This window comes from Pteropus vampyrus, unplaced genomic scaffold (genome assembly GCF_000151845.1).
Source record: "Pteropus vampyrus isolate Shadow unplaced genomic scaffold, Pvam_2.0 Scaffold515, whole genome shotgun sequence".
Lineage (NCBI taxonomy): Eukaryota > Metazoa > Chordata > Mammalia > Chiroptera > Pteropodidae > Pteropus > Pteropus vampyrus.
Window position 1 is genome coordinate 189,947 of NW_011889296.1, and position 12,364 is coordinate 202,310.

The 12,364-nt window shown below is 58.6% G+C and overlaps 2 protein-coding genes across 2 annotated transcripts in view; one reads left to right on the forward strand and one right to left on the reverse strand.

Moving 5' to 3' along the window:
- Positions 1–13: 13 nt before the first annotated feature.
- RTL5 (retrotransposon Gag like 5) lies at positions 14–3,336 on the reverse strand. The gene is given in 3 exon segments (XM_011383345.2): positions 14–2,589; positions 2,591–3,096; positions 3,249–3,336. Coding segments are annotated over 2 exon segments (1,680 nt in total). The 5' UTR covers positions 3,029–3,096; positions 3,249–3,336; the 3' UTR covers positions 14–1,347.
- The window catches only part of NHSL2 (NHS like 2), an 11,118-nt gene continuing 1,868 nt past the window's right edge, over positions 3,115–12,364 (forward strand). Inside the window, exons 1-6 of the mRNA XM_011383359.1 lie at positions 3,115–3,382; positions 3,498–3,653; positions 6,338–6,465; positions 6,748–6,943; positions 8,617–8,748; positions 9,835–12,153. Of these exons, the coding sequence (XP_011381661.1) occupies positions 3,115–3,382; positions 3,498–3,653; positions 6,338–6,465; positions 6,748–6,943; positions 8,617–8,748; positions 9,835–12,153 (3,199 nt within the window). The remainder of the gene's footprint in view (positions 3,383–3,497; positions 3,654–6,337; positions 6,466–6,747; positions 6,944–8,616; positions 8,749–9,834; positions 12,154–12,364) is intronic.

Genomic DNA, 12,364 nt, shown 5'->3' on the forward strand with positions numbered 1-12,364 from the left:
AAAGCTTTTTTAAAAGGTAGCAACAGGTGATACGAACAGGGCCCGCCCCACCGATCAGGCTGAGAAACGCGTGACGGACGGAAGGGCTTCTTACCTCCCACCGACGCAGGCACCGCACCAGAAACCAGAGAGAGGACTGGGCTTCTCCGACGCCTCTGCTTGAGGCTCCGAATCCCAAGGCTGGGCTGAAGTCATCGGACTCCAGCGAGGAACGGGGCCTCAGTGGACTCTGCCTTCTTCCCACCGGTGACGGGCACTGTGGCTGCCCCAGAGGCTGGGCACTGAGCACGCTCAGCATCCGGGGCAGAGCAGGCCGTGCTCGACCCCATGTGGGAGATGCGAGGTCGCCCCGCCTGTGAGGCTGCATTGGGTGCAGTCTCTAGAGAGCACCTTCCTTCCTCTCTCCTGGGAGAAGCTGAAGTTGCAAAGCAGGCCCAGGGCCCTCTTTCAGTGGCGGTCTGGGAAGGAAAGGCCAGTGAGGCCCCCTGTGGACCCCCGAGGATGGCGACAGTCACGTGAAGGCCTTTGGCTGGGAGCCGCAGGCCAAGGCCTGGCTCGGGAAGGAGACAGCCTCGCCGTGTCAATGGAAGTCCTGCTGCTTCCTCCTCCTCCTCCTCCCCCACCCTCCAGGCCACATCAAGAAGTGGGGGACACCTGGAACTCTGGGTGCCGGGCGCTGGGGAAGCCCCGGTGGGGTGTGTGGTAAGAAGACAGGGCTGCACGTGCGGTGAGCCGATCCAGGGACAAACGTCAGCCAAGCTGTCCATCTGACACGTGGCTTCGCACACCCTCACCGGTGGGGACGTCTGTCCTCTCTGGGGCCCTTCTGCTGGAGGCGTGGCTTGGAGAAGGGGGAGGCTTCAGGCCCACGTCTGGAAACCCGCCTGCTGTCCTGGGTTATGTCTAGTAAGTGGCCTCAGTGGCTTTAGGAGTTCGGCGAGGCCCGTCTTGGCACTCATTGGGGAGGATCAGTGAGGCACTGGGCGGAGCCCCGGTGAGTGAGTCAGAGGATCAAACCGCAGGACACAGGATTAGGAACAACTAGAGGGGAAATGCGAGGGTGACCAGTTTGTCTGTGGGAAAAGGCCCAGGAATCTGCCTGTGGCGGGGCCGAGGAGAGGGCAGGCGAGAGGGCAGCCGACCCTCCTCTCCGGGAGCGCCCCGGCCGGGCACCGTCCCTCCCCGGCCGTGGCTGCAGGCCGGTGTGAGCTCTACAGGTCTGGTTCGGTGTCCGCAGGTCTGGACCTCCCTTAAGTACTGGTCAGCAAGCGGGGTAGGTGTGGCGGCGACAGCAGGGGCGGGGACGCAGAAGAAGGGTGTGTTCCGGGCGGCCATGTCGCCCCGCGCTCACACGCGGATGCGACCGCGTGCGGCGCGGTGGCCCCCCTGCCTGGGCGTGAGGCGGAACAGCACAGGGGGGCGTCTTCGAGTGTGGCGCTGCCCCAAGCGGCCTGCCCGGCGAATCAGCGGCGGCGAGCTGTAGAAGGGGGAATTGGTACCTGGCAGGCCCTCCAGCAGGGGCACGCGGTTCTGGTTCCTCCGTCTGCTGGGCTGCGCGACGGGAGGCGGGGCCTCCAGGAAATTTTCATGGTAGTAGCCAGAGGTCTGGGACGACGCGTTGGCGAAGGTGGGCGCCACCTCCATCAGGTCATCCAGGTCGTCGTCTTGGGCCTCGTCCTCCGTGTCTTCCTCCGGCTCTGGCTCCTCGGGGTCCGGCACCGGCACCGGGCACTGGCCCCTCGCCGCCCCCTCCTCCTTCCTCACCTCGTCGTCGTCGTCGTCGTCGTCCACCACCACGATCTCGTCCTCGTCGTCGTCCTCGTCCCATTTCGCTTTCATCTCCTCCTCCTTCTTCTTCTTCGTCTCTTCCTCCTTCTTCTTCTTGTCCTCCTCCTCCTGCTCCCGCACCTCCGGCTGAGCGTCGCGCCCCCGCCTCCGCTGGTCCTGGTCGGAGAGCGCGCGCCTGCGCGCCTCGGCATCTTCGTCCTCGCTGTGGCGCTCGTCCTCGCGGCCGTCGGCGGCAGGGTCTGCAGCGAACGGGAAGAAGGTGCTGCGCACCCCAGGGAGCGGGATGGGCTTGGGGACGCGCACTTTCCTCTCGATCTCCACACACTCGAGGATCAGCTCGTCCAGGTCGGCCATCTCGGTGGACCACAGGAGCTCCTTGCGGAAGAATTCCGACAGGCCCTTGAGGAACTGATTTTGAAGGCGGCAGTCGTCCCAGGACAAGAACTGGGCCAGGAACTGGAAAGCATCTGCATAGCTGCCGAGGGTGCAGTCACCCTGCTTGAGCTTGCGGATGGCCCTCTTCGCCACACTGGGGGGGATGGGGCCGCAGAATTTCTTACGGATTTCATCGAGGAAGCGTGAGAAGTTGGCGCGCAGGGGGCTTCCTTCCTGGGTGACTGAGACGGCCCAGTCCTTGGCGTCGCCGGTGAAAAAGGAGACCAGAAAGGCCACCCGCTCAGCGCCCCCCGGGAAGTGGTCCTCGTGGTCGGCTATGAAGGTCTCCAGCCGCATCAGGAACTCGGGCAGGTAGACCGCGTCGCCTGCAAAGGGATGCAGCTCGGGCCGCTCCAGGGGCTGCACCCGCCGGCTGAGCGGGCAGCTCCTTGGGGGCGGCCGGGGGTGGCGCGGGCTCTGTGTCTTTCGCCGGCGGGGGCGCGGGCGGGCCGGACTTGCCCTCGGAGGCGCTGCGCTCTTGGATCGCGCCGACCAGCTGTTCGTCCGCGGCACACTCCGGCTCCGCGCGCGGGGGCGGCCACCCCAGGAAGGGCAGCTCGCCCTCGGGCACGGCGTCCGCCTAGCTGAGCGGGAACTCAAGGTTCTCCTCGGCCAGGACGGGCGCCACGGGCACCGGCCAGCGGATGTAGCTGGAGACGTTGCCCCGCAAGGAATTCACCTCGGCCAGGGCCCTTCCGAGCTGAAGGCCCAAGTTGGCATTCTCCCCGCGAAGGGCATTTAATTCTTCTCGCAGGGCCACGTTCGCCATCCGGAGGCTGTTGAGATGTCCTGACGCCTCGGACATCTGGACTCGCCCCGGTCCCTGGGTCCGCGGGCGAGCGGGCGGGACGGCTGCGGGCGGGGAGCCGGGGGCTGCGGAAAGAGGCTAAAATGCTGCAAGGGGCACGGGAGGGGACCCCCCAACGCCGCGGCGGGCGAGGCCGAGCCACACCCACCGGGCCGAGCACCGAGGGCTGGCGCTCCGGGCGCAGGGCCCGGCGGCGGCTGGGCCCGGGGTGCGTTACCTCGTCCCGAGGGCCGGAGAGGGCGGGCGGCGGCGGCGGCGGCGGCAGGCGGCCAGGCGGAGTCGTGGGGAGCGGACTGCGGCAGGATCTGTCGAGGGAAAATCTAGCCGCGGCCGGATCCCCGCCTTTTATGCGTAGTCTCGCCCCGCCCCCCCACCCCGGAGGGGGCGGGGCCTCGGGCACCGCGGGCGCCCAGTGGCTGCCGCGCCCCCCTCGGCTGCGCGTCTCACTGACTCTCTCCTTCCCTAGCTGCAGCTAACTCGGGTCGGGAAAATGCGACAGCGACTGCCCACTCGAGGTCGTCATGGCGACAGCCAGTGAACGTGTTCCTCTCCTCGGGCAGGCCCCCGAGTGTAGAGGAGCTGCTTCGCGAGGCGCAGTTCAATCTCCAGAGCCTGTTGCAAGGTACCGAGAGGGAGGGGGGCCGCGGCCAGACCCCACAGGCCAGATGCGCAGCGGCTGGAGGGAGGCACCGAAGACAGGACGGGGAGCAGAGAGACAGACAGACAGAGCCGTTGAAAACCTACCGAGACACAAAACACACACTTTCCATCTTTCCCCTCCTAGACTGATGATTCCAAGAGGCCCTATTTCTAAGGCCGTTTACCACCGGCCTCTTTTTTTTTCTTTCTTTTTTTTGGCGTTCAGTAGTAGTTCCTGGGGAGGAAAGGACAGAGACTGAGGCAGGGCAATGGGTCAGACCATTTCCAGAGACAGCTGGCTGAGAGCCTCCCACAGTGTGGCCTGCGTACCCTCCACACCTTCTCTTGCCACAGCGCCCATGCCTTTGGAATCCTGGCACCCAAAGCCAAAGGAGCCATCTGCAGGGTCTCCCACTGGGGGCTTCACTCCCTCCGCTCTGCACTAACCCCGTCCGCGTGTCTCCTCCTAGCTACTGCCTCATCGCAGCAAGCCTGGTACAAAGCGCCCAGAGCTCACCGCACCCCCAGCGGCGGTCCCAGTGTCTTTGGAGTAGACTCATGGGCACGTGCTGCGCAAAGCTGGGTCCGCCAGACCCACACAAGCAGCCCAGTCAGAGTGCCTGAGCAGTTGGACTGCAGCCACCAGGCACAAGGACAAAACCCAGACTTGGAAAGCAGACGGAGCTGGCCGTGTGACATTATGCAGATTATCCACCCTCTCTGAGCTTCAGATTAAGCAGTCATCTTTAAAATGGAGATACCACACATGGCATCATTTCGTGAGAACTGACAATAAGGCATATGTAAATTGATTAGCAAGACTATCTTGCAGCTGGAGAGACCCTGATAAGATGTGACACCAACCCCTAGTACATGTCCCTTGGGACAGGGGCTGAGCTAAGCTCAACATTAAAGTGGATATGAAAGAAACACCAAGATGATGCCTGATAGGACCTTACAGTATGAAAAGCATACCCTTTGAGCAGAGGGACTTATCCAATGTAAGTGGCAAAAGTCTGACAGCTCAGCGCTCTGAGAAAAATGACTGGCGTGCCGCAAATCACTGGATGGGAGGCTGCGAGGGGCGCGCGTGCATCCACACGCGCTGGATTGTGCGCTTAAGATTTGTGCACTTTACATAACTTGCATCGCAATAAAATAATACAAATAAAACCTCAGTGCTAAGTCACAAGCTCCACTAACCCTCCAGGCCTAGAAGCCCTCCCTCCATCCCTCTTCCCCGCTCCAGTCCAGACAGCTTCTTCAAATTCCGTCCTTGCCTCATGCAAGGCCTTTAACATGAGTTCTGCGCTTTGCATCGTTCCGGCCTATGACGCACTTTGCAACATCCGGTTCCAGGGCACTTGTATAGTTCTGAACTCCTTTTTCTTTCATTCGTTCATTCATTTCTTCATTCATCTACTAGTCCTGGGTCTATATTTTGTCCACCTAAGCAGACCCAGTTTGTCAGCATAAAGAAACACACGTCTCGGGCTTCCAGAAGCACCTGGCACAGGGCTGGATCCCCAAGAAGTGCTGAGTAGACATTTGTTGAGTGAACATTAAGAGATGTCTTATCAGCGCTTGTTTATCCATGCCAACTAAGAAAATGACAGGTGGCCACCAAACTGGACTATGGCCATAACGCCCACCTCTCTGCTAGGGCAGCGGTGACCTTAGAAAAACAACATTCCAAGGGACACCCTGATCCTTCATGCATGCAGATAACAGAGAGCTACCATGCAAACAAAGAGTCAGAGTGTTTTCTGTTGCTGCCTTAGGCAGAATTGGCGCTTGGGGGGATGGGGGAGCCTAGAGGGAGGCAAATTTTACCTCGAGATAAGGAAGAGCTTTCTTGACACAAGTGACAGCCCTAAGTGTCCTTGGACTAAATGAACGGCCTTGAGGGAAGGCCGCTCCCCTCCTGTGCAGGTGTGTACAGAGGCCGAAAAGGCACCTGGGAGGGCTGCTGATGGGGGGAGTCCGAGCCCAGAATGGGCTGTCGCACCAGAGGACCTCTGGGGCCCCAGCCGACTCCAAGTTTCTATGATTCCTAAAGTCCGTCTGTGTACTCATGTACACATCGAATTCATCACTCACAAAAGACCATCCAAATCATACTCATCCTTCTTATTTCCTGACGCTGCCTCGGACTTCTCATTTCTTCTGTGCCACCATTTAGCCTTCCCTCTCCTTCACCTTAGCTCCCCGCCCACCCGAGGCCTGGCCCCACGACCTCCGGGGGAGCATGCCACGTTGGGCTTCCTCATGCAGATCCCTCTGCGCCTCACACAGTTCCTTTCCGGGGTTGCGGAACCTGGACAGAGAACCTGACAGCAAAAAGTAGCAAAAGGGCTCTGCACGCTGCGCCCTGAGCCTCTGCTCTGAGTTGAGCACTTCAAGTGGGATCCTTGAGACAAGGACCTGGTCCCAGAACCAGCACAACTCAAATTTCTTGACTCCCTTTCTCTCGGCTCTCAGAGTCCCAGAGAGTAGGCATTTTTCCATTTCCGAATCCAGAGGCTCAGACGCCAGGAAGTACCGTAAAGAAGCCTCACGGGTCAGGCCTGGCAGCTAGAGCGGGAACCCCAGTTCGGTCCCTCCCTGCCCAGTGCTTGGCCTTGGCCGTGGCCCCCTAGAGTGTGTACCCGCTGTGCTGTTTTTCAGAGGAATATGAGGAACAGTACTCGGAGGCCAGACTGCTGGGGCAGACCTTCCGCTCTGCCGATGAGGCCCCTGAGCCCACCCCCAGCCCAAGGCCCCAGTCGGCCAGGCGTCTGGAATTTGTACTGATGGTGAGTCGCCTCTTCCCCTGCCTGGGAGAGCCAGCATGGGGAGCTCGCCCTGCACCCAGCGACAGGGGACCTCGAGCTGCTTCCGTTATCCACTAGAAGCTGCTGCCCACGTCTGCCCACCAGCAGAGCAACCCCGAGGCTCACCGACATGGGCCCTGCACTGCAGGCGTCTGGCCTGGCAACCTGCGCACACTTTCCTGCCTCCCAGACAGCAGCTGGCCCGTGGGCATGGTTCATCCCCAGTCAGGAGCCCACCCTTCCCATCGCCTTCTCTCCCAACAGCCTAGAAAACAGCAGCTGAGCGAGGATGAGACCACCACGCAGGGCGTGAGGGCCCCCGAGGCCTCCCTGAGCCTGTCTACCACAGCCGACAAGCAAGCTGCCTGGGATAGCCCCTCCCCTCTGCCCACCCTAGACGAGAAGCGGTGGCTTCAGCCTTGTTCCACGCACTCTGACATTGTGCCCATCAACATCTCTGGTAGAGTTGCTTAGCACGCCCTCTGTCTGCTTCCCTCCATGCCAACCACAGACCATCCTCCCCAAAAGCAGCGGGTGCCCGGGGAGGGAGCGAGACATCCTTTGCTTCTGGCTCGCACTGCACTGTCAAGGTCATGGCTCTTGCCAGGGAATGGAGGCATGCAGAAGAGGGGGCTCTGGCTGTTCTTTCTTCACTGTACACTGAGACCGTCTGATCACAAACAAAACGTTCTTAGCAGGAAACTCTAAAACTCGATCACCATGCGTGCTCTTTAGAACGTGTAAGGAAATTGGAACTTTGTGAGTTATGCGTGGGCTGGGGACAGAAGACTTCTTGTGCCACAAGCTGGGTTTGGATATAGGAGTCGGAGGGGAAACATGGCATTCAGGGTGCTCGTGGTAAAAGGGGGGTCACAGCCAGGACACAGACCACGGGCCCAATGGCACTTTATTTACGTAGACACTCGCTCTTCCAGTGAGGTGGGGCTCCTCAACCTGTGTGGCAAGCGTTCAAAAACGGAAGTAACGGAAGGCGCCAAGGTCTTTATGGCGGGACCCAGGACCGCCTTGACAGTGGGGAGAGTGATGTATGTCACTCAGCTGGCTGTGACTTGGCAGATGTGTGGCACCTTATACCACACGCGTTATGAAGTCGCGCTCCACACTCCAGCGGCTGTAAGTGGAAGAGGGGGAGGGTTGGTCATTTGAGGAGACAGGGCTAGCGACCCGGTGAAATCAAGACCTCATAACCCAAAGGGGCCAGAGGCACCCTGTCAGCCAGCACTGGCCTGTGCCGTGCTGGGAGAAGTTGACAAAGTTGACGAGGACAGCTTTGGGCACATATGGTGCCGCTCCCTGGACGTGGACATGGGGTCACCCAGTGCCACCGGTATTGTCTCAGGAAATCGCTTCTAAACTTCTGTCTTATTCTTAGTGAGGCTGACCCTGAGCTTTGCCCATGGAGTCCCTTGGGGTGGGGGGTCATATGGAGCCAGGGGACTGAGAAGGGTTTTTTTTTTTTTTTATGGGAGAGGTCACCTCCCAGCCCCAGAGGAGCAGAAACTGACCCAGTGCTTCCAGAAAATAGATCTGTATCCCCAGGCAGGGCTGAACCCTGACAAATATGATCAGGTGGCTAGAGGACAGACTGTGAGGCGACTTCCCGGATGGTGGGGGGAGCTGGGGCAACTCCCTGGGGACATTGTGCTCTGGCTCACATAAAGACTTTCTCTGAGAAAAGATTAAAATCAAGCAACATCTAGTCTCAACCTGCCTCTCTACATCAGTGGTTCTCGCCGCAGGCTCTCCCTCCGGATAATCGATATCTCGGGGAGTTTGAGAAAAAACCTTCTGCTTGGGCTCTTCTCCCCAAGATGTCAAAGTTCTAGTATTGAAGTTTCAAAAGCTACCCATACGTAGGCAGGGTTGAAAGCCATGGTTCTTGTCCACATGAGACTCACAGGTGACCCTGGGTGCGGCCTATGAAAGCCAGCATGCACGCCTTGGGGCTCTGGGTGTCTGGAGCCAAGTTGGGAGGGATGCGGAAGAAGGGCCACCTGCCTGGATGCTATTCATGCTCATCGCTATCGCCATCCTCTCTGCACCTCGGGCCAATTTCCACTGCACTGAAAACAGAAACCGGGATGCACCCAAGTGTCTTTATTTTGGCTACAGGGCAGCAGTTTGATAAGCACGCAAGTTTGCGACACTCACTGTTTAATACAGAGACAGCCGTGAACCCCAAGTCCACCCTGAGGCGGAGGAGGACCATTATTGGATTCTCTAACTTTTCCCAGCGAGACCAAGGTGACCCCACCACAGCTGATCCCCCAGACCCTTCCCCTTGCTCATTCCCACCAATCCCGCCACCCAGAAATAATTGTTTTTTGTTTGGTTGGTTGGTTTTTGCCGGGGGTGGGTGGAGTGTTGGATGCCTGTGAAAGCCAATGTGGTAATTAAGGGCAACCATGGGCGTTTGGTCAAGGGGAGCGAGCAAAAATATGTCACCAGATACGCCAACTTTAGCACAACGATCGCTGCTATTTAGTGCATGCTGTTCAAACACACAGACCAGACAGGTGTGGATGCAAATCCTAGCCCGTGCACTTACTAACCATGAGGCTTTGACCAGATTACATAACCTCTGTGAGCTTCGGTTTCTTTATCTGTAAGTGGGGGACAATGACACCGACCTGGTAGAGTTCTCGTGAGGATTAAAGTTGTTGTATGTCATTTGCATACTATGTGCCTGGTACATAGTACGTGTTCAACAGATGGTGGCTGTTCTTATAAATCACCATAGGGGCAGGAGGAGCAATAATAATGACGATGATACAATAGTAATAATTGTTGTGCGTAAGAGAGGTCTCTGGGGATCTTGAACATCTGAAACGTTCCTTCACATGCATAGGTTATCTTAAGTCTCTCATGTTTCAAAGCTGAAAAGTGACAGGTGCCAAAAATGCACCCACACTCTGGGCTTTCCAGCTCTGACATACTCCAGATTCTTTGCTGGAGCGGCAAGTCACAGAGTGCTGTCCTTTATCAGTTCAAAGCCTCTATTCTCATCTCAGGAGAGGTGAATGCTGAGGTCTGTGATGGTTTCATGAGCATGGAATGAAACCCACCTGCCTCCTCACTTGAAAAGGAATAATCAAAGCTGGAAAGTCTTTGACAGCCATCTGGACATTTCCAGGGCACCGTGTGACTCACCGCGTGGTGATGGGCAAGGACCCAACTTGCCCTGCATCTTCATCTACACAAAGGAAAAACCAAGGAATTCTGAGCAAGCTGTTGGCAAATACTTCTTGGCAAAAATGAGGTGCTGCCGTCTTGGGAGCTGCTGGGGAACCCCTGGCCGCACCACTAATGCTCTCCATTTCCCTCCTCCAGGTCACAGCGACAGCCCCACCGACAGGGTGGCCCGCTCTGCCAGCTCAGACATCAGGCCCAGTCATTCCGTCCCAGAAGGTGTTTATGGAAGAGTAGCGGTCGGTCAGGAAGCTCGGCTCCCAAATCTCACCTCACCAGTCCTGAGAGGCCCTTCTAGTGATCCCGGCAAACCTGTGCAGGTGTGTCCTGGCCCCCAGCCTCCTGGCATGGAGAGCATGGGAATGGTGTATAGCGTCCCCGGTTCTTGCAACGGACCGACAGAATCAACTTTCTCTGCTTCCTGGAAGGGAGACGCTTTTACCTACATGACTCCAAGTGCCACCAGTCAGAGTGACCAAGTCAATGAAAATGGAAAAAATCCTTCCTCTGGGAATTCGTGGGTCTCTGCGCACACGCTGCCACCACTGGTTCCTAAGGAAGCCGCTACCCTCTTTGTCACTCGTGATAACCCAGCAGGATGCAGTGGGCCAGCTGGCTACTCTGAGCACCCTACGCAACGAAGGCGAGCATCAGAGCGACCCTTCAAGACTGGCTTTCTGACTGCTGCTGCCTCCAGGCTGGAGACGGGCCCCGGCGGGACCGGCAGGTTCCGAGAGCGGTCACTGTCTGTGCCCACAGACGCAGGCACCACAGATGTGGAGTACGGCGAGGAGCAGAAGGCCAGCGAAGCCTGCGCCCTGCCTTATGCCAGTGCAAGTTCTGAGGGCAGTAACAGTGCTCACGACAGTGCGTCCCTTAGTGCCCAGTGGGAGGCGCAGCACAGAAGGCAGAGATCCAGGAGCATCTCGCTCAGGAAGGCCAAAAAGAAGCCTTCCCCGCCAACGCGCAGTGTCTCGCTGCTCAAAGATGAACCAGGCGTCCTCCCAGAAGGTGGGTCACCACTACCCAAGGACCAGAGGCCCCGGAGCCTCTGCCTGTCTTTGGAACACCAAGGACATCGCTCACCCCAGGGTCACCCAGCTGTGCCAACCTTCAAAGATCCAGAAGGTACACAATTCTCTCACCACTGGTATCTTACTGACTGGAAGTCTGGTGACACCTACCAATCCTTGTCCAGCTCTAGCACTGCCACTGGCACCACAGTCATTGAGTGTGCCCAAGTTCAGGGCAGCTCAGAGTCTCTTGCCTCCCCTTCCACCTCCAGAGCCACCACGCCTTCCCAGCTGTCCATCGAGGTAGAGGCCAGGGAGGTGCCCTCCCCGGGGCGGCTCACCGGGCTGATGTCACCCTCCAGTGGCTACTCCAGCCAGTCGGAGACACCAACACCCACTGTCTCCATGTCCTTAACCTTGGGCCACTTGCCCCCTCCAAGTGGCAGTGTCCGGGTACGTCCAGTGGTACCCGAGAGGAAGTCCTCATTACCTCCAACATCACCAATGGAGAAAATTTCCAAGTCACGACTATCATTTGACCTACCATTGACCTCTTCGACCCACCTGGATCTGTCTGGGATGAGCATCTCCATCCGAAGCAAAACCAAGGTGAGCCGGCATCACTCAGATACAAATTTTGGGGCCAAGCTGGCTCAGAAAACAAGCCCCAATCAGCCAGTCATGCCCATGGTTACTCAGTCTGACCTACGTTCTGTTCGCCTGCGGTCAGTCAGTAAGTCTGAGCCAGAAGATGATGTGGAAAGCCCTGACTATGCCGAGGAACTGGGAACAGAGGGCTTCGCCTTGCCGGAAAGAAGGATGAAACCTCCCGTGGCTGAGAAACCCTTGCTGGCCCGGAAGCCTCCAGGCATGGTCCACAAGCCACCATCTGTCCCCGAGGAGGACCCACTAACTGCACCTACATTGGCTATGACCCCTAAGAGCTCGAGTCAGCATGTGAGGCCACTCCCTGCAGACATGTGCATGGCAGCGTGGAAGCCGAAGTCCTCCAGCTTCCCAGAGGCCCGGAGTCCGGGCGAGTCGACGGCGCCCCCATCTCTAGTTCTGCCCCCTTTTGCCAGTTCTTCCGGTGCTCTCTTCTCGGGAACGCAGCAGGGACGTCTGCAGGGAGGTCTGGAGGACGAGGGCCCCAGGGCGAGACCCCTGCCTGAAAGAATGAGCCTGCAGAGCCAGGACGAAGCCAGGAAGAAGAAGGGCAAGATTCCACCTCCTGTCCCCAAAAAGCCCAGCCTGCTGCACCTGCCTCTCACCTCAGCCGCCGCTCCCATGGAGGCCTACGTGGCCGAACCGAGGCTGCCTCTCGGCCCCATCGTCACCCTGGAGGAAGATGCCAAGGGTCCGCGCACTGGCGGGCAGGTGCCATCACCTGGTACGAGGATGACTTCGACACCACAGGCTGACAGTGAAAGGGAGGCCAGCCCTACAGGTTAGTAACGTGTCTGCCAGCTTTGCCTTTCAATCCCAGGACAGATGAGGGCGAGGAGGGAGTGCCAGGGACAGCATCCAGCGCCCTGCGATTCCGATCCCAGGATGATCGAGTCAGTAGGGGCACCTTGGGAGGGTTTGGGGTACCCTCACTGCCCTTGGGATCGGGACTGCCCCAGGGGCAGATCTCCAAGGCCCAGACTGAGCCGGTC